Source organism: Pygoscelis adeliae, unplaced genomic scaffold (assembly GCF_000699105.1).
Source record: "Pygoscelis adeliae isolate BGI_AS28 unplaced genomic scaffold, ASM69910v1 Scaffold402, whole genome shotgun sequence".
NCBI classification, from domain to species: Eukaryota; Metazoa; Chordata; class Aves; order Sphenisciformes; family Spheniscidae; genus Pygoscelis; species Pygoscelis adeliae.
The window spans coordinates 4742410-4763835 of NW_008824411.1; the positions used below are offsets into that span (position 1 = coordinate 4742410).

General features: G+C 40.4%; 1 protein-coding gene across 1 annotated transcript in view; it reads left to right on the plus strand.

Moving 5' to 3' along the window:
* The window catches only part of NOTCH2 (notch 2), a 96526-nt gene that overhangs the window by 43124 nt on the left and 31976 nt on the right, over positions 1–21426 (plus strand). Inside the window, exons 6-12 of the mRNA XM_009320694.1 lie at positions 10637–10870; positions 11710–11865; positions 12995–13183; positions 14321–14434; positions 15625–15738; positions 19038–19271; positions 19785–19895. Coding sequence (XP_009318969.1) covers positions 10637–10870; positions 11710–11865; positions 12995–13183; positions 14321–14434; positions 15625–15738; positions 19038–19271; positions 19785–19895 — 1152 coding nt within the window. The remainder of the gene's footprint in view (positions 1–10636; positions 10871–11709; positions 11866–12994; positions 13184–14320; positions 14435–15624; positions 15739–19037; positions 19272–19784; positions 19896–21426) is intronic.

Genomic DNA, 21426 nt, shown 5'->3' on the forward strand with positions numbered 1-21426 from the left:
TTGTCTGGGATCAGGAATTAAAATTCACAGAGTGGTCTCAGAGGAAGTGATGGCAGTCCAGGGCTGTAAAGTCACGTGGAAGGCTAGGGTGTCCTTCCACAGGACATGGTGAAACCATCTGAGGATTTAAAGGCTGCTCAGTCGTTCCAGACTACAATTCATACAAAGAAACAAGACTTTGTTTAAAATGCACCTGTTTACTCTGTTGATCTAACCTACGCAGCTTTGTGTTAAGAAAGATGACTTGAGAATTCGGATACTAAAGTGATTAACAATATAAAATGCTTTTGTTTTTCTTGGCTGAGAAGGACTCCTACTTCGCTGTGGGAAGTTTGCAGTGTTTCAGAGGATCATAATGAATTTGTTTGGCGCAAATCACCTTTCGGGAGTGGCGCACAGCAGAGATTAAGATTTGTATCCTCCATTGAGTTCAGGAGCAAACCATGCAAAGGACTTAAGTGCTGCATCAGGAGTTGTGGGATGAGTCTCTGGGTTTGGGGGACACACTATGTCCATGCTCAAGTGGGTTTTAGAAGACCTACATTATAGCACTTCAGTTGCAGGCTTGGCCTGCTTGCCTCCTTTCATTATTTCTACCCCTGTGGCTGGGAAGGCGAGACTCCCATGGCAGTTGTATTTATTTAGGCTTTGTTTTCCCCTGAAAAGGGGGCTCCAGTGAACTGTATGTTTTAAAATCTAGGAGACCTTTGTCTCAAGGGAAGCACAGTGTGCTAACAGCTGACTCCACCAAATAACTCCAGCATTGGGAGGTAGCTTAAGAAGCAAATGTTTGTCTTGAGCAGAAAAGCTCTTCAGGCAGCAGGACCGTGCTTTTTAATTAAAATAGCTGTTAGCTTGGTCATATGCTTTTAAACACTAGCACAAGGGTTACTTTTTCTGCAGAGCTTTAGGCAGGAATTCTCAAAGAGGGGAGTTAAGGGTTCGATTCCTATTTAATTAGAGTAATATTTGCTCCCTACCTTGCTTTTCTTTGAAAATCCCAGCCTTAAACTCTGGGCAGACGAGACTTTTCTTTGCTAAGAAGGGAGGATAAACATCAAAAGGCTAATGTTTAACATTTTTATGTAAGATCGTATGCTCTGGTATTTTGTTTTTTAAAACTTACTTTGCCAAATACCACTTTCCTCAGCTTGTGTATCACAAAGTATACAGTAACAAGTCATGCTAACTTAGTGTTCAAAAAATACTGCCTTGCTGGAATACTTAGAGGCTTGAAATGTAGAGGAACTAACTCTTGACACTAGATGACATGGCATCATAAATGTTGAACATGCCAGTCTCCTAAATGATGGTATATACATCCTTGCTACATTCTATAGAGTACTGATTATTACCTGCCAGAGAGCGCTGTTGGGGTTGCGCTCTTTTCTGATTCTGGTTGGTATGCAGATAGATAACATGCACAGAGCAGTCTTAACCTTTGTATTAGCACAGGGAGACTGGGTCAGACTCCTGTGAGAAGTGCAGTCGTCTCTCCCGGTGGTGTAGCAATGGTTGACTTTCTGGTGCCTTTCCAGACTGTATTAAAAAGCATAGTAGCCTCGTTGGTGCTGGCTGAGATCCATCTACGCCAAAGTTGGCAAGTTGGCTGTTGATTTGCTGTCACTACAGTAGTATCTCCAAGAGACAGCTCTCTGAAAGAGGCCGAGAGGGATTATGATTCTTCCTTCATGTTTCAACTGGCAGATACAAAGGGAGCAAGGAAGCATGTGGCAGGCTCCAGACCTGGCAGCTCCAAGCTTGAGTGTACAAATGATTTGAAGCATCAGACATAAACAAACTTTATCCTGGATGTTGTTTGTTTCTCTTGTGGTACTTGATTCCAGTGTTGTGCAGAGCAGATTGACTTCACAGGCATTGGAAGTTACACCATTAGTTAGTTCTTTATCCTGTATGGATTCTGGAACACCTACCACAACCTCCCATTTGTTTTGTGCTGCTTTCCATTTCCCAACAGCAAGCCTTGGTTAGGGGGTAGCTGTAATAAAACACCTGAGGTGTTAAAAGCTGAACTGATCCAATGACAGCATCCAATTTAGGCCACGGTGCTGCCTCTTCCCCTTGTGCCTTTGGTGACTTTCCAGGCCAGGAGATACTCTTTGCAATCAAATGTGCCAAATAATCTCATGTGGAGCTGTCTTTAAGTTTTCAGTACATCTTGCATGTGTTTGGCACTAAAACAAAATAGGCTAGACCACTCTGGTGAGGCTGGGTTGGTGGATGTGTGCTGTGAGATCAGGCTAATAGGTAACAGTTGTTTTATCTGCAGCTGACTTGTTTCTGGCAGTTTCTGCCCCTTGTACTGAGAATGAGGTGATTTGTCTTTGGATAATTACTAAAGATGCATTGCTGAGATAGCTTGAGAATATGAAGCTTTTATTGTAAGGTTTGGCTCCAACTGTTACATTTTTGCCTTGCAGATCTTTTTACTTGTTAGGTATTTCCTTGATTCACTGGATTTTCCAGAGGAGGTAAAGAGAAGGGCAAAATGGAGAGTAGCTTGGTGCTGTGTATTTCCTTTTGGTTGCTTCTCTGTCCTGCTGCTGTCCCCAGGGATTTCACCTACCACCGCATATTAAGCCAGTCTGTTGTTAGTGCATCACTAATAATTTTTAATGAATTTTGTTCTGTTCATTTGTATTACTGCCTCTGAAGAGCACTGTCAGGACTGCCCTCTCTACCCAGTAAGTTTGTGGGGAGTGATTTAGGGCAGCATTTAATGGATCAGGGCGCGCGTAAGTCTCTTAAAGCCCAGAGTTTTGTATTTGGGGGCTGTAAAATCCCTTGTAAAAGCCCATTAGTTCCACTACATGCTTCCCAGTGTGGTTATGAAATTAAACTCTTTTCTCCACCATGTTAGCTTAAAGTAAACACAGATGTTTGCTCACAACAATTGTAGATTAATCTTCAATTGTTCAAATTCTATACTAAGCTCTTAAATTTTATGATATCTTGGATGGCGTTTGACATTGCCCAAGATAGAGTAGATCTGTTAAAAACAAAACCAAAAACCCAACACCTGAGGCTTGGGAATAGCTGCTACTGCTTTGCTGCTCTGTAGTTCCGTATTTCAAATGGGAGAAAGATGCTGTGAGATCCTAGGGAAGGAGTACTTTTTTTGAGGGCTGTGATGCCTCTCACTTCTTTAGAAAACTCCTGCAATGGAAAAAATATTTGGCTTCAGTCCTTTCTTCAGGGGAAACTACTGTAATACTTAAGCAGGGAAGACCTTTACTAAACACACATGCAACTGGGGGCACTTCTTGCAGATGTAAACAGTGTAGTCCTTTGAATTCTGTGTGTGCCTGAAGCCATCCTTGGAGCTGAAAGCAGCAGTTATATTCATCAGATTGCCTGCAGGGAGCTGCGGAGATGGCTTTACTGGAGGGTCTGGAATTTGCATGTGATCTGGACATCACACTTGAAATTCCTTTCAGTATTACCTGTTTATTGCTCTGGACATTCTTGTCTGTATAAAGGTGTTGTCTCTTTCAGAGAAGTTTGAAGTTCTTTGCTTTGAGATACCTTGTGTCGATAAAACAATTCTATAAATGATCAAATATTTTCTTTTGTATATTTTGCCACGCGCTGTATCTTCCCTGCAATAACTGTTGTATTGTACTTTTTATAATCTGTCTTTCTCCCTTTGTGGGTAACAGTTGCTCTGTAAGTCTCTTACAAAATTCTTCTCTCCATCGGTCTGTCGGACTCTAAACTCTACGCCTTTTCAGTGTCTTTATTCAGAGGTGGTAGCTTCAATACTGCAAAATGTATTCCAGGCTGAGGCTTTGCCATTGCTATTACACAACAACTGTTTGCATTAGTTACTCTTCCTTGTAGTCAAATGTCTTGTCAGCGATGTTTATTTTGTTGATTAAAGCTGTGATTTAGCAGAGGTCCCCACTGAACTCTTCCAGGGAAGCTGAAGTCTTTCCTCAAGGAGTGCCTAACCCAAACCTTCTGCAACAAGTCTGTTTGCCTTCGTATTTTATTGGCGTTTGTGCATCAAGCCTTGCCTGCTGTTGCGCTGCCCAGCAACCTCGCTTGGTTGAATCTGTCTGAAATACCCTGGTTTCCTCTTGGATAATACAAATACTATATTGTTAAAGATATCACTGCCTACTGTTCATCTCCTTCCAGGCTATTAATTAAATGCTTCAATGCCTGTATGTATTCATTAATAGTAACTTAGTTTTTTCAAGGAGTATGGATAATTCTGTGGGTTAAAGATTAATTGAATGTTTTTACAAATGCCCAATTCAAAAACATGGGAGCTAAAGTAGTTTTCATAAACACCACCTTACTAGAAGGTCTGATGGTTCCATGCAATCTTTCCTTTACTTTCCATTTGCTGAGGAGACTCACACAGCAACTTGAGGAAACTGAGCTTTGACCTGACTGACCAACGTATGTTGGGTTACGCTGTCAATGCAGACGTTTTCCTTGTGTTAGAAGAACAAACTGGACAGAGAAATGTCCTTCCCCAGCCAGATGTGGTCTACCAGCCGGCATCCTGAATATACACACAGCTGGTTAGAGAGGGGAAGAAACTGTATGGTCCCTTGCGGAGTGGCACCGCTAACCTTCTGCCACAATTAGATTCAGTCATTTATATAAATACTGTTTCTTATCTCTTAGCCCATTCTTGAGTCTTGATAAGATGCTGTTCACCTTCTCACTTAGTAGTCCTTTGAAACTTGGAGAAAAAATGTAAACAGTTCTAATGTGCCGTGCTTTCTTTAGCTACACTGATTGTATTCAAAAAACATACAATAATCTTTGGAATGCTTTGTGAATTAAATTACTCTTTCAGAGAATTTCTGTCTAGATCTGGTTTATAGCTTCCCAGATAGCCCTTTCAAGAGAGCTAGTGAGTTCTTCCCTGTGTACTGGAGTGCTAGTCTGAGATAAGTGACAAACTTCTGGTGAGGTACTGAGAGGATGGGGGCATAAGAGCTGCTTGAAACTTGATACTCCTCTTCCAGCGAGTCTCTTAGGGCCTTGAGGACCAGTTTGTGATTCTCGCTGGATTATCTTTCCCTGCCAGTATCACTAAACTTTTAAGATACTCTGACTTCCAGTTCAGTCTGAGTCCAGTGCTGTTGTGATTGTGTTTTTGAGAAAAATGGACATTGCTGTCTCCTCCCAGCTCAGTTTTCAAGGAACTGATTTTTTTCAAGTCACAGGATGGTATTTGCATCCTTTGTCCTACTAAATGTTTATAGTGCTTAAACTGCATGTGAGATCTCTTCTCAGGAGCTTTAGCCTCTGGTAATCCAGCTGTGCATCAGCAGTCTTTCCTGCTGGAGAGCTGTTAAGAGGCCAAGAAAACTTTCTCCTTTATGGAAAGCCTGCTCTGCCAAAGACAAAGACCTCTGGACTGACTGAAGGTCCTGCATTCATCTGCAGAATCAGTGCAGTTGGAATTGGGGTTTATGCAAAGTCTGTATGGTTCGGTAGGATCAGCTTTTGGAGGTGTCTGTTGTGGCTTCCCAGCGTGACTGTTTTGGTTTCTTATTTGCTCAAGCTAATGCTCTACTTTTTCAGTGTAGGATTGTACTAATTTTATGTGCAATCTGCCTTACCTTTATAAATCAGGCTTTATCTTCTTTTTAACATAAAGACTTCTAGGAGAAGGGGCTGGCTGTTTCTCATCAATGAAATCTGGTACAACTATCTGAGGGGCCTTGAACCACTGCATCCTGTGTCTGCCTAAAGAGAAGCTCCTGGAGTTCCTGTCCAGTTCCTGCTGGTCTGAAAAGGGGAGCAATCAAAGCGGCAAACATGTCTGTCTTACTCCATATGGCTTTTCTGAGGGGAAATATGCAGGAAGTAACTTAGTTTCATAGTGGGCAAAAAGTGCTAAGAGTTGAAGGCTGTTCCCTTTTTCTACTTCTAGTTTTCAATTTTGAAATACCACATGGACTAGCTGTTTACTTTGTACAAGGTCACTTAGAACCTGAGTTGGCGTTTTGCTGATTTCCCAGGCTCTGCAAATATCAAGGTCAGGTTAGGCTTTTATTAGCTTCTTGGAGTAATTTGTGTTTCCTATCTTGTTGTCTTTTATATGTATGTTTCTACATTTTCATTAAAATATTGTACAGTCAGTGTATTTGTGCTTGCCTTCGCTAGTTCACCCTATATTTACTATGTTTCTTTTAGAAATGTAATTGAAACTAGCAAGAGCACAAGAGAAGAAATACCTACAGAAACTTGCAGCTAATTGAATTAACATTTAGCTGAAGTTGTTGTGGTATTCGGAAGCACTATGGTTATGAAGATGTGTATTGCACTGTACAATTCATAATGGAGTTTGCCCATGGAAGTTGAATTTCAGCTCTGTGAAAGAAAGACTTGATTCTTCCTAAAACTCTTAACAAGCAGAAAACAAGCTTACCCAGTACACGGCTACAAATAAATATACTTGGTTCAGTTACAATTGAGTCAAAGCAGTATCCCTTAAGTAAACTGTTTCAGAGATCTTTTGTCTCATTTGATTTAAATCTACTTAACTAACCTGGCAGAGAGAAGTCTTGTGCAGAATATTCACTGAGAAGTTTTAGAATTAAATCCTGTTTTATGTCCAACACTGAAAGAGAATTCTGTCTTTGCTGTGAAAAAGTCATTCAGGAAGCTCCCAGGACAGACACTACATTGAAGACCTAGGTCGCTAACAACAGAAGCATCAAATCTTTTCTCTGCAGCACCTGCCCAAAATATTCATCTATTTCTCTCATTTGCACAAGGAGTTGAAGTCTCTACTGAGGGCAGATCAGTCCGTTCAGGAGAATGAGAGGTTGTGGCCATCCTTCAGTCCCACTAGGAATTAAGTGATGCTGCTGCTTTGAGGGAGGGCAGTCTTAAAAGCCCTTTACAAATGTGTGTGCTGGTTTCTGGGGGGGACGGGGGACAACAAAACAAACAAAAAAAAAACCTCAACCAACCAAACAACGGCAACAAAAAAATCCCAAACAAAACCCCCCTCCAAGAACCTGTGTTGAAGAATTACGATATTGACCATTAATCCCATGTTGTTAACACCTAAAGAGTCAAAACCACTGTATAAGCCACCATAGGGTATCTAAAACACCCAAACCCCACCAAACCACCCCATCTACAAAACCTTTATTTCTCTCTTTTGAAGACTTTGGGCTACAGAATGCATTTCCAAGCCACTCAAGCCTCACTTCAGCAATAAAGGCTCAAGCATCTTCAGTGAACTTGAAGTTGCTTTGCATTCTTGCCAATTCACCAGTTCCGGTTAAGAAATGTGAGCGCCTTGGACTTTAGTCTAGGACTTGTAGTATTTTAAAACATAGTTCCAAAATCTTTCAAAAACTATTACACTTACATTGCCTGATGGTGATGAGACTGAGTACTTATTAATGTAGTTAGATTGATATGCTCTGCTTGCTTTATGTTGCTTTTGATTTGTATATTTTTGCCCAGAAGTTGAGTCTGGATTTCAATTATAACTTCAATAAAGAACAAGTTTTTTTCATTAAAATACTCAATAGTAAAATGCAATAGTTAATTGCTCATTTACACCCCTCATATATTAAGTTGAATTTCCTTTGTTTTTAAAACAAACTGCATTAAAATGGAGCTCTGTTTGATTCATGTTCATAATTAAACACAAATATGATTGTGATCTGGTAGCTGCAAAAGGAGCATTAGAAATCTGAGAAGCTAAGTGAAGGTCAAATTTAAGGAGCACAAACGTATGTTCTTGAAATACAGTTGAATTGCTTGAAGAAGTTTAAGCTCTGCTTTTTTTTCCTCTTGTGGAGACATTGATATACCTTTAAAAAGTTTGTTTCAGTTTAGGGCTGCGGAAATATGGAATAACCTAGGACATAGGGTTATTGCAAGGACATCAGTGATGTCACTTGGACCTGTCCTTTCTAGAAGTGGAGAATAAGTGCTAAGAAAAAAAAAAATTAAAAAAAATCCTAAGTGTTGATATTACTAGTGATACTTGAAATGGGAAGTTATAAACAAACCCAGAGAGTTTATATGACGGAGTAGTTTGCCCATCTTTGCTTAAAAAAACCCAAAACAAAAACCAAACCACAAACAGGCGTGCACACCCCCCCCACCCCCAATCCACCAAAAAACCCCCGAAAAGCGTTATATTTCAGGAGTTCTATTCAGCCAATCACAAGGCAAATGATTTTGAGAGAGGCATAACAAGCCAGAGTGGTGTGGCAACTTCAGCGCTGAAAGCTGTTCACACTTTAGTGATACCGAGTTTAAATTGGCTGCAGTCAAAAGGGGGATGTAAATGCTGCAAGAACGCTTCTGCAAAATGATTATGTTACGGATGAGTGTTTGTCAGAGAGTATGTTCTTTGATCTGGGTTGGGCCTCCTCCAAGAAAAGAAGGAAAATCACTTTTATAATAAGCAAATAACGTCTTGATTATTTTTTTTTAAGAGGAAGTCAATTGTGTTGAGTTGCGAGATACGCACGACTACTAGGAACGAGTCTGAGATAACTGACTCTTTTCAGTTTGGTTACTGATAAGCTAATATTGAAAGCTAATGAATAAATGACTTCTGTTATGACAAATGCATGGTTTTGTTTTTTCATAACGTTGACAGCTATGTTTTGTAGATAACAATATGAAGCATTAGATTTCCCCCCAACTGTTTTACTAAGTAAACTGGGAGGTAAGGATTAATTCTTAAAACTCTATTGTAATTATTATTACTGTTAAAATTTTATTATGTTTTTTCAAGTGATAAAATCCTTGTTTTGAAGTAGTCTTGCTGGAGGAACGCATGCATAGAACAGTCAGTTGTGCAATTTTTTTTTTTTAAATAATTTTATTCCTTTGCCACTAAGGGAAAAAAAATCCAGAGCTCACAGGACCAAAGGCTAAGATTTGTTTAAGTACTTTGAAAACAAAAGGAATTGTGGTTTGGGTACAGTGGATGGAGATGGTTAAGACTGAACATTTTTACATTCCTGCCAACAATAAATGTTTCAGCTCTGTGTATTGGAGGAGGGTGTGTATGTGTGCTTGCATCATAATTTCTGGGCCATTAATAAACAAGGTGACTGTTAAGCAACATCTAATAAGTATTTTTAAATTGGCAAACCTGAGTAAACTGGAGCCCAGGCAAATTGGCACGGAAGATCTGTGGCCCGCTCTTGAATTTCTTAATATGGGGGGAATTCCAGGCAAATGTAAGTGTGCAGCTGATACAGTAGCTGGAGATGACAAATGGGGTACCTTGGTAGTAGCAACGCTGTTACTTAAGAGTCTTGACCCAAATAATGGGAAGCTGCTGCAAGCTAGTGAGGGAGGTGATGAAGTCAGCTGGAGGGGGGGAAAAAAAGGTCACATCAAACAAATCTAATCTTATTCTCTGATAAAAGGCGATCTTTTGATGCTACATACATTGTATCAACATTTTAGGAAGGGTGGTAAAAACAAGTTATAAGGAAGTTTAAAAAAAAAAGCAAGCTTTCAGTGCTAGAGAGTTCTTAACGTAACAGAAAGGGGAGAAGTAGTTTATCAAAAAGAAGATTGTGGACTATGACCAGTACTCCATGGTTGCACATGTGCACCCATACGCCAGCCTGGGAAGAAATTAGCTGGTGCTTAGCCATTAGGTGTTATCTGTTCAAGAAACTCAAAATAAGAATGAATGACTTGAAACTTAAGCTTAAACAATTTCAGGTTAAAAGTAAACCATGCGACTTTGATTGTGAAGATGAATAAGTGTTGAAACAGAATATTGATGCAAGTGGTAGGTTCTCCAGATCTTGATGTCAAAGCAAGATGGATTTGGATAAATACTTCAGTAAATGTGAATTGCAAAGCTTCCTATAGATGTGACTGTGAAATTCAGTATCACTTGAAACTGATTTCATACTTAGTGGTCCAGTGGTCCTTTTCGTTAAAACTCCCTGAAACAGTGTACATTTGTTTTCTTCCTTCCAATATCTTCAGTCATTAAAGCATTTTATTAGAGTATTTATTTTGTCTCTGAAAAAATAAAACCCAAACAAACAAAACCCAAAAAACAACCAACAACCAAGAAAACCCCAACTATTTGTGGTTGTCTGTGGAAATACCTGGGGGAAGGAAAATGAGTATTTTAGGTAGAAGAGTCTCAAGAATTCTATTCTTCCTCATGAAGTAATATTCATTGCATAATTATATAGGAAAGAATTAAGTTCTCCTGACAAGAGTTACTTTGCTGCTGGCCTGTTTACACTGCTTTGGCCAAGATTTTCTTGTGAGGCTATCTTCTTTCTTCTTAGTCTCTCTGGCTGCTCTGCAGGCAGACCTTCATTCTTTCTGCTTCTCACATCCTCGCAAACGTATCTTCATGTACTGCAGGCTGCCTGCTGGTTCTCACGCTATGCCTTTTTAAAGTTATTTGCAGTTCAGCTCCTACTTTGGGGTCGTTTAGGGATGCTAGTTGTCTTTGCCGAATTTGAAGACAGTGTTGTTGGAAGTTCTCAGGCTTGAATGTCCTAGAAATAAGAAGTGGCAATCAAGTTGGACTATAGTGTTTCCCTTGGTTATGTTGTCTGTTCAAGAATTTTCTTGTGTCTAAGTGTCTGAACTTTTATTAAACTTGTTTCTTTCTGTGCATCAGGCCAGTTTTGCACTGAAGATGTTGATGAATGTCAGCTCCAGCCCAACGCTTGTCAGAATGGAGGTACCTGCACCAACCACAATGGAGGCTATGCCTGTGTCTGTGTCAATGGTTGGAGTGGGGATGACTGTAGTAAGAACATTGATGATTGCTTCACTGCCTCCTGTGCTAATGGATCTACTTGCATTGATCGAGTGGCTTCTTTTTCATGCATTTGTCCAGAAGGAAAGGCAGGTAAGGGCAGAAAACTTGTGTAGGTCTGGCACTTAATAGAAGATACTTCCTGAAGTTTATGCATTTGCTTGAAGTGGTGTGTTTATTTTACGCATTTTGTGACCAAACCAGGAAGAACAAAAGGAAACGTGCTGTCCACGAGCAAAGACCTTTTAAAACCTCTGTACCTTGGGACAAAGAAGTATTTGTATTAGGCTGGAAGACAAACTTACTACAGTTTAGATTGCAAGGAAAGCAGATCTTTTTCTAGCGCTTAGCAGGACCTGTATTTGCCTGAGAAGTTATGCATGAGGGTGACTTGCTCTGTGCCACTTACGATAATTGTACTTAAAAGTCTAGAAGGCAAATTTAGATATTTTTGCATGAGTGAGGATGCCCTTACTGGTATAGTGGAAAATTTGCTGTTGTATGGTAGGTAAAAATGTGCAGGTCTCCTAACTATGACCTGGAAATACAAGTGATCAGCATATCTGAATTAAGAAAGTGAGCTTTGTGTGCACCTGTGTTTTCAGCTGTCAGAAATATCATCATGCTCGTTAGAGGGAAGAGTTAGTTAATTGCTCTAAGGAGGAGATTTTGGTAATGGTAAGCCATTGTACTGCTCCAGAAGTGCTGGAGACACCTCTGAAGTCACAGAATCTACATTTAAATACAACGTTTTATAAGTGTGTGGTGAAATCCCTGTGGTAGTCTATAGGTTGAAGCCTATAAGATACTGCTCAAGCTTCTGGCTGTGGGAGTCTCTATTTGACATATCAGGACAGAGGGTTTGATTGTGTAACATACAGTCTGACTGCTATATCTCACTTTTTGGAATAAACTCTTGGATGCTTCTCTAGGTCTTCTGTGCCACTTGGATGATGCATGCGTTAGCAATCCATGCCAGAAGGGTGCTCTGTGTGATACCAATCCTGTGAATGGACACTATATCTGCACCTGTCCTCAAGGCCATAAGGGAGCAGACTGCACTGAGGATGTGGACGAATGTGCAATGGGTGAGTTTCTATTTGCTATTTGTGAGTACATGAACAGGGAGTTGGGTCGTTTGCTTTATGAACTAACAAGAGGGGCAAGAATACACATTTTGTCATAGCTTCTCAACATAAGCACACTCCTTTCCTGCTTTCCCCCTTCCATTTCAGTGTCTTTAGATGAGTTTTAAATCTTGTGTGAGACTTGGGGCAAAGGGCTGAGTCAAAATAGCTGTCCATGTTTGAACTGTTAGCCTCTGGACTATGAAAAGCAGCAAGACGCTGAACCATTCTTCATTGTGCAAGAAGGCTTTAGCATTGTGTGAGGAGTGCACGCAAATAGTTGCGATAATTAAGCTGATCCTTAGAACTGCAGCGTACAACAAAAGTACTGCAGTTTGTGTGGCAGCTGTTGCAGCTCCTGCCTTGGTAGAAGTATATCAGGGGTGTTTGACAGCCAGAATATGGCTGGATCTTTTGAGTGCCTTGTGAGACCAGTGACCACGTGGGCTTTTAAAGCTGTAGTTCTCTGATATCATGCTGTTGTGTTGTTTTGGGGATTGGCTGGACTCTCTCAGACTTGCTTATAATTTTGTGAGTGCTAGTTTACGTTTCTGGAGTGTGATGCATGAAGGTAATACCTAACCAGCACTCATGGAAGTGTTGGAAAGAAGCTCTTCTTTGAATTTCATTCCTCAGTCTGCCTTGGACAAGAGTGCTGTTCCTTTTCGAAAACACACGAAGGACTAGTTTGGTTGTTTTGTGGCTGAGGCGGCATCTTGTCAGCCTCAGGAGTGAAGTAAATGTGAAAGATGATCTAAAGATAAGGCCTTAAAAGCATCATTAATTCTCTAATCCCTGCTAGTTGATACTCTTCTCTTAAGAACTGTCATTAGTAATACGGACGAGAGTTGCTCCTTTGGTCCATTGGTAATGACGGCAGTCTTTTTTTTTTGCCTCTTACAGGCAAGTAACTGCCGCATGTTTTCTTCAATCACAGTAGCCTTTCCCCAGAAGGATGAACAGTTTTTCCCCAGTATTACTTGCCAGAAAGGAATGACCACTGGAAAAGACCATGACTAATAAAGAATGCTGTGGCTTTCCTGCTCCGAGGAGAGATTTTGACACACTCATGTATACATTTTTCTTGCAGCAAACAGCAATCCATGTGAACATGCTGGGAAATGTGTAAACACAGAAGGCTCTTTCCACTGTGAGTGTTTGAAGGGCTACACAGGACCTCGCTGCGAAATGGACATCAATGAATGCCATTCGAATCCATGCCAAAACGATGCCACCTGCCTGGATAAAATTGGAGGATTCACGTGTCTCTGTATGCCAGGTGAGGGGAGTTTCTGACAAAGACGGAGCTTCCAGCAAAGGAAGAATTCAGCAGGCAGAGCACAGGGAGGGTTGCCAGCTCTGCTGAGGTGGAACACAAAATTGCAAAGAGGTGAGGCTAAATGAAACAGTAAGAGAGAGCTTCCTGTGGCGGCACCAGCCAGGAGGACTTGGCATTTGTGTGGGGGAGGGAGAAAGCAATTAGAGGACTGAGAAAGAAACCAATCTCTACATCAGCAAAGGAAGTTAGCGTTCTGAGCTGGAGTATACGTGAACATATTTGTTACTATACCCGGTAAAGTGCATGTGCAGAAACTTTGTGAAAGCAAAGCAGGTGCAAATTTTAAAAGAGTGTGTTTTGAGACATGTATATGATGATTCTGGATAATAATGCTTGGGTTTTTTCTCTGCTTAAAATATCCCAAATGATGCAAGCTCCCATTAACCTGAGGAAGTAACTGTAAAAACGTTAGTTGATTGAAATCGTGCTTGTAAAATTTACATGTCCAGCATACCAATGACCTATGTAGTCTGCCATTTTGATTTCTGATAGAAAGTGGTAGAAAAAGAAAAGGCTGCAAGTTGCCAGTTGCACAGTCTTATAAAGTATAATGAAAGAATTGTGACCCCTGCAGGTGATCAGCCGATACCATGAAAACTAGAATGAGTTTTTATTAATATCTAATCTGTTTTGGAAGGTGGAATTCTAGTCACCCTTCTTAATGTTTTTCTTTTACTCTGTCATTAATTTTAGCTCAAGACTTTTTAGCTATCTGCTGTGTTTGTTTCTTTACCTTTTACCTTCTATTGATGCATACCCAAATATATTGGTATCTTCCCAAGTGTTAAAACATAACCCCTTCTCATCAAGTGGAAGAAAACATTAGATGTGAATTCAGCACAAACTTGTCCTGTTACCGCTGCTTAAGTGAGCATGTTCAGCAACTGTGAAAAATACACATTCAGCATCCGTTTTCAACCTCTGGTGTATGTTCTTACCTCGTAGGTTCTGTCCAAACTGCAACTTGCAGTGAACCTAGGCTTAGACTTTCAGTGCCGGTATAAGAGGCGGTTATACTCTTAAGGGCACTTTCTAAGGCCTTCAGTCACCTCTTCTTACTTCTTTTTTTTTAAACAGGTTTTAAAGGTGTTCACTGTGAAGAAGATATTGATGAGTGTCTAAGTAATCCCTGTGTGAACAATGGAGATTGTCTTGATAAAGTCAACCGCTTCCTCTGTGTCTGTCCTCCTGGTAAGTGCTTATTTCTGGAAGCTTTTCCTGCTTCACCTTACCAAGAACTGCATAGATAACCAGAGAGAGATTGCGGGTAGTATATTTCTTGTGAGTTTCTGTTGTCTTAGTGCAGCATCTGTTTGAATGAGTGATTTGCAATCACCGGTAAATAAGAATAGACATGTATTGGTTGCAGTAGGATTGTGCCTGTAACTGGATGTAAGTGCTGAGAAACATACAGTTGGACACCTCACCTTAAAAGGGTAGTTGGCAGCAAGAACTTCTGTTATTGTGGATATCACAGTGAGATATAGATGAGTAATTCTAAATACATTTTAAAAATCAGAGCCTCTGCATGCTTTTTGTCTTTTTCTGAGGTTTTTAGGCAGAAGCCACTTCTGCGTCAGTATAGCTTATGTTGCTTACATGAGGAAGGAGATGGATTGCGTCTCCACTTTAGAAAAGAAGGACAAATGCTGAGCCGAGAGATCAATGTTAGTTATAGGGTAAACATCACTTGTCTTCCTGATGGCTGACAAAAAGTTTTGAGATCAGAATATACTTGACAAAAGCCTGCTCTGCATCTCTTCTTATTGAGTAATGATGTTCTGGCTCCTCCTTTGGTTCCTTCCTCCAAGAAACATTCCAGTTTTTTGGTTTTTTTTTCCTTGAAGTGCCTAAGGAGCTGCATCATGTGACATAACCTATTGATAGTTCGTTAACTATTTCAACAAGCGTATTGAAAGATGCAGTGCTGTATTGTACCACATTCCACACTGCTATAGTAATTCTAGTCTGAAAGCTCTAGTGATGTATGCGTTATTGTTTCATTTTAAGTTACTTGCTTTGATTACTTGAAAGTTTTTATTGGTGGCCTCTCAGTTTTATAGGCAGGCATACTGTCCAGTGGTGGACACCGCTTGTGCTCCATCTGCTTTATTTCTGTTTGACTTGGCCATCTCAGCTTTCAAGCTGTGGCTCCTTTGACCTGGAGTATAGAAACGATGTTTTGGCTGGTAGTTTGGACGAGGAACCAATCCACCCAGGGTGTGGTGTGTGTGCTTAATGATGCAATTGAGTTTAGATTTACTGAGCTTATATTTGGATGGTTTTGAGGATTTGCTAATAAATAATTCCTGACAGTGCAGCTGTTTAGATTAACTACTTCATATTACTTCTGGATTTTCATCTTTTTTTCTGCCTTTCAGGATTCAGTGGTGCCGTGTGTCAGATTGATATAGATGACTGCTCCAGCACACCATGTCTCAACGGAGCCAAATGTATCGACCATCCCAATGGCTATGAGTGCCAGTGCGCCACAGGTTAGTCTTGTGTTCAGAGCCCCTGGAATGGAGATCGCCTGTAACCTAAATATATAAAGGGGTGGTCAAAGAAGTGTCAGCATTCTTTCTTCCTCTGAAATACTGCTTGTTTGTTGCGAAGCTTTGTCTACTCCTTTGTGGCACAGAATAGCATTTAAGTACAGAAAGCCTTTCACTTGTGACAGCAGTAAGTTCACAATTGATGGGAGTTCTGGCCCCCCTCTTTCAGCCCCATCTCTTACTTCCCAGAAGGTGACAGCTTCTTCTGTATTGACTATGGAATCCACAAGTGGAAAAACAGCAGTGTGAAGCCTTTTATCTGTGGCTTGTCTTCCTTTCTTCCAAGTTGGATTATGTAGTATACAGTTGAAGAATAAGAGATGGACAGAGCAGTACTACTGTGTATTCTGATTTCTGTTGCGTCAGGCTGTTTTATGTCAAAAGTGGAAGATTGAAATGTAGTAAAAATTGTGTCTACTGGAAGATATACCACACAGTAGCTGCCTGCCAGAATGTAGTTAAAATGATTTGTCAAGCGTCATACAGAAATTTTGACAGAGCTGTGGGTGGAACTGAGGTGGTTTTTTTGACTGCACTGAATTCCTTTACTGCTTGGTTAATTACATATTTAGAAGCGTCAGGTTTAATTATGGGATTTTCTTATCTTCAGACCTCTAGGAGTGATGTAGATATATTTTATTTTAATTTTTACGTCTGGTCAAATAAGAGGGTGTGGGCAGTTTAGAGCAGTTCAGAACTCTAATTCTCAGTAAGGAACAACTTTTGGTTGCTTTCAGCTAACGGTGCCTGATGCATTGCTCACGATGCAGATTCAGGCATGGAATGCATTGGCTTTAGCTCTTCCATTAGGGAAGAGGTTGAACAATTCCTGGAGCTACCTTTGTCACAGAAATGTGCTGTTGGGTTGGCTAGACTTATGTGTGATTTTTATCATTTTGACTCATTCCAATAATCAAATTGTTAAGGCAAATTCGACTTGGCTAATTTATTCTGCACTGTACAGAATATAGCAGAGATTAGCCTAAAAATTCCTCCCCAGTCTTCACACACAACCTCTCCCCCTTCCCCAAAGTGCCTGAAGAAACAATGAATTTGTTGGAAGTAGGGGAATGCAGTAGTTCTAATCACGAGAGGAGTAATTATTGTTGTCAGAATTCTCCTTTTGATTACTACTTGCAAAAAGAAGAAAAAGCTCAAATCTTCTCCAAACTTGGAAACTATCTTAGAAAGTCCTTCTGAAGCTAGCGTGTGGTCTGATTGCTTTCATTCACCAAGAGCACAGAGCTTATCGGGCCTAGGAGGGTTTTGGGTCGTGTAGTGGAGGACAATGTGGGGAGATGTGCCTTGAAAAGCATGTTCTGAATTTGGGCACTAAACTGCTGAAACCACCTCAGAACAGAAATCCTAGGTTTCCCAGATGAGGAGGGAAAACTACTACTTCCATGAAGGCATATGATGTACGGAGCGTTTTCAAGGAGCAGGCTGAAAGCAACCAAATATATGTTACTGAAGCAGCAGCTCTTAATAAAATCCTTGATTGGTACTTTGGCTGAAAATGGAAGAGGGACCCTGTACTAGGGCTTTTTTCCATTCCTATCTGAGGGATTCTTAACGTTCGATATTCCAGTGGTTTTCTTCTAGTCTAACTCTTGTCTGGAGAGAGGGAAATCGTATCTCAGTAAGGTATGTTCAGTTAAGAGCTTGAGAAATACATCTGATCTTTAAGTGGTTCAGTTGAGCTACAATAGGAGGCAAGGTAATAATTTTTTGAATGAATGTATGCCAGTTATTATATTTAATATTGACAGCTTTCTGTAAGACTGAAATGTGGAATTCATCATTGGGGCAGGTCAGTTACTGGAAAATAATGTTTGGGTATGTTCTTGCTCTATTAATCTCATATTATGAGTGATGTGTGTTCCCTGAATGGTAATCGCCAGCTGCCGAAGTGATTGAAAACTGCAAAATGTTTGGCCAAATGCTGTACAGATAGCTCTATTTACTGCTTGCTTTTTGTCTTTTCTTTCCCTTCTGGCATTATTCCACTTCTCCTTCCCAGTGGTAGATCATGGCTTTTCTTTTCTTGAGTTGTCTTAGGTCTTTCCTCTTTCTTTGCCTCTGTCCTCTTTTTTTTTTGCCACTGTTCGTCCTCTTACCGGTTTGTTTTTCTTCCTAACATCTTTTTATATCCATCTCTCTAACTAGCTTCCCTTCCCTCTCCCCACCTTCTTCCACACCCATTCATCCATGCATACGTTCGCAGAACTTGGAAATGTTAGCCGTCACCTGGTATGTTTGACCAGAGAAATAACCACAAACCTGTATGAAAAATGGGAGCCTGTTATCCACTTATAATACTCAGGTGAGAATCACTCTTCAGCTGTTGAAATTCCCTGCAGCTTGGTTTGTATCAGTCTCCAGCTGGCGTTTGAAATTTGAAGTTCCACCTTCCTAATCTCCAGCTGCTGGAAGGCAGTGTGAGCTGTTGCTCCAAAACCTCATCTCTGAAAACCGTTTATTTTAAGTTGTCCCTGTTTCATATAGATCTGCTCCATCATGGAAAACAGGGCTCTTGAGGGAGTTGTTTGCTGCTCTGAGCTTCCTGAACCATTGTTTTAGTCCTTCTGGTGAATAGATTCTGTCCTTCTCTGTTGCTCAGGATGTTTCCCAGCTGAAGCAGAATGAAACAGGCCAAATTGCTGCTTGTTTCATTGCTCCTAACTGAAGAGGTTGCATGCAGTCTTTCATAAATTTGCTTGATTTGAGTTACTGAAAGGTTTCCCAATGAGAGGGGCAGGAAACTTTTTAATAAGCAGAGCTGCAGAAGCTTTGACATGAGCCAAGGGAGTTCCCTTGGGAAGGTTTCTGCAGCATCTTTGTACTAATTTCTCATACTAAAAAAGTCAGCCCCCCCTGGTATTGTGTAGAGGAAATAATGACAGGAGAGTGCCTTCAGGTAGTTTATACTGATGCAAGTAAACATTTCTCATGGAGATTTACATGTTTCCTTTCATTGCTACTGTTCTGAATAAACTGAAGGTAACCACTTCCAATGCCAGGATTCTCCATGCAAGATGTTGTTCTGTAATGCTGTGAGCAGTGGAAGAGTGTTGTTTTCCAGGACTGGAAAATGGGCAGCATTGAGATGCCCAGTTACCCTTTGTGCTATCTGCCACTTTGCTGATTCTTAATATGATTCTTTCTATATTTGCATTATATTCACTGCAGCATCATACCAGTTGACTTCTTAATTACTCCTGTTCATCATTTTTCCTTAGGTTTTACTGGCCTTCTGTGTGAGGAGAATATCAACAACTGTGATCCTGACCCTTGCCACCATGGGGAATGTCAAGATGGAATTGATTCGTACACATGTATATGCAATCCTGGCTACATGGGTGCCATATGCAGTGAGCAGATAGATGAATGCCACAGCAATCCTTGCCTCCATCAGGGGCGCTGCATTGATTTGGTGAATGGCTACCAATGCAACTGTTTGCTGGGCACTTCAGGTACATAAAGCACAGGTGGAAGGATTGGATTCTAACAGAATTCAAGCATTTAATTGTTTCTTATGTGTGCTCTGGTGTGTGCTAAATTTGCATACAGAGATAAGCTTATGGTATGAGAGTATCATTTTCACATTACTTCTCCTTGCTGAATTTTGATGTGTTTGTGTGAATTGCCTAACCCTTACTGGTACTGCAACTCGTCTTGGAAGAATTTACTTCCTCTTTACTCCCAAAATTCAAGCATGCAGTAAAAAAATTAGGTATGGTGTTTAAAACGGTTTATTCTTTTGTTTAAACATTTAGTACAAGTTTAGGGTCATATTCAGTCAGCACCCAGTGACTCAGGTGACATTCCCTGGTGTCGCAGTGCTTCTGCATCAACTGTTTAAGTTGCACCAGTGCACGTGTAACTTTGAAGCAGGTGGGATTCTTAATTTGGCTTTTTCTGGGAAATAGTTTTGTTGTCTTCCTTGTAAGATTTGGCCTCCTTATTCGTCTAACTTTCTTTTCCAGGAGTGAACTGTGAAAATAACTTTGATGACTGTGCAAGTAACCCATGCGTTCACGGGGACTGTATTGATGGCATTAATCGCTACAATTGTGCTTGCAAACCTGGATTTACAGGTAAAATCACCTACCCGATAGCTTTGAGTTGTTTTGAAGATAGTTATCCGGGTAGCTAAGGAAGCTGTTCTTTGCATAGTGACTGCAAGGGATTCAGTTAGTATCTCGGTAAATCCTTCTAATCTTTGAATCTTAGAGTCTTACATTACAGCAAGTTCTACCAAGCAGAAAAATGGCCTAACCTGTGCTGTGAAATGCCATTCTTGTTAGGTAATTATGTCCCATTCATGGTTCTTGGTTTTATAACAAATAAACCCATGTGATTTCGGTTTATTATTTACAGCTTCTTTCCAGGGACAGAGAGATTGTGGACAATTTAGAGAGGTGTTTGATTAGACAGTACGTTGGGCTTTGACTATGAACGGTATTTCTTTCTGTGAAAGCAAAGCATTAACTCAGTATTCTAATGAGCTGCTCTCCACTCTGAAGTCTCCAACTGAATAAACTGCTTTTTTCAATACTTCTCTTTCATAGTGTGGTCTGTTCTGTTTCCTTTCTAAATTATAAAGACTTATCTCATACAGTAAAAGTAGGGCTGAAAAAAGAAGCTTTTAGGCACTTTTGGATCCATGCTTAGAACTGTAGATCTACATCAGGACTACTTCTGATGATTAAAGCACATCACAACACTGTTTATAATGGACTTAATATGTTTTGAGCCATGTAGGGTAATACGCTCATAAAATAATTGTTGTAAGGCAGTTGGTACTGTTTATAACAGTTTTCTCATCACGTTTGTTACTGTTTATTACTGAATGATTCTAATTAGAATTGATCTGAAATGCATTTGAAATAGCACTAAGAGGTTTCATGTGTCTTGTGCTTTTCTCTTGGCGTCTTTCTAAACTTCTGACGCTCCTTCCTTCCTTTGGCTCTGGCATGGTGGTACTCTTTAGTCTCCAGAACAGGAAAAGGCATGATCCTGATCACTCTTGCCTTTCAGTCTTCTTTGTTGCTGGCATACCATGTTTGTTACCCTACTGGACTTCTTACTGTTATGCTGTTAAAATAATTCAGTAATATGATGAATTGGCATATTCCAGTATTTAAAAAGCTGGCTCGCATGGGGTCTCGTTACTTTTTCCTTTCCTTATGTTAAAAATGCTTTCAACTTACTGCAACATTCACTTTGTTTAGCTTTCCAGCCTCACAAGATCTTACGGTCACTACTTCAAGGATCTTGCAGTTGTAATCAGAGGCAGGCAGAACAGGAAATGGTGTTTTTTAGAGTCCCTTTTGCGCAATATACCACAAGAACTGTATTTGCTGCAGACAGTATGGCAGTATTGGTTGTTCAAAGGGTAGGTACTTCCAAAGCAAAAGAGCAGTGCTATGACCAGTGGAGCTCAAGAGGTTTGTTCCAAGCATGATACAGTTGAGTGATTCTTGTCTTCCTAATGAATATTAACCGGTGATTTTTAGTGGCATTCTGTTGAGATTCTTTAATCGTTTGTAAACACTTGCTGAGTGTAAGTGCTGTTTTCCAGGCACAGAAAAGTGCTGCATCTTTCAAAAATGCTTCTCTTTCCTT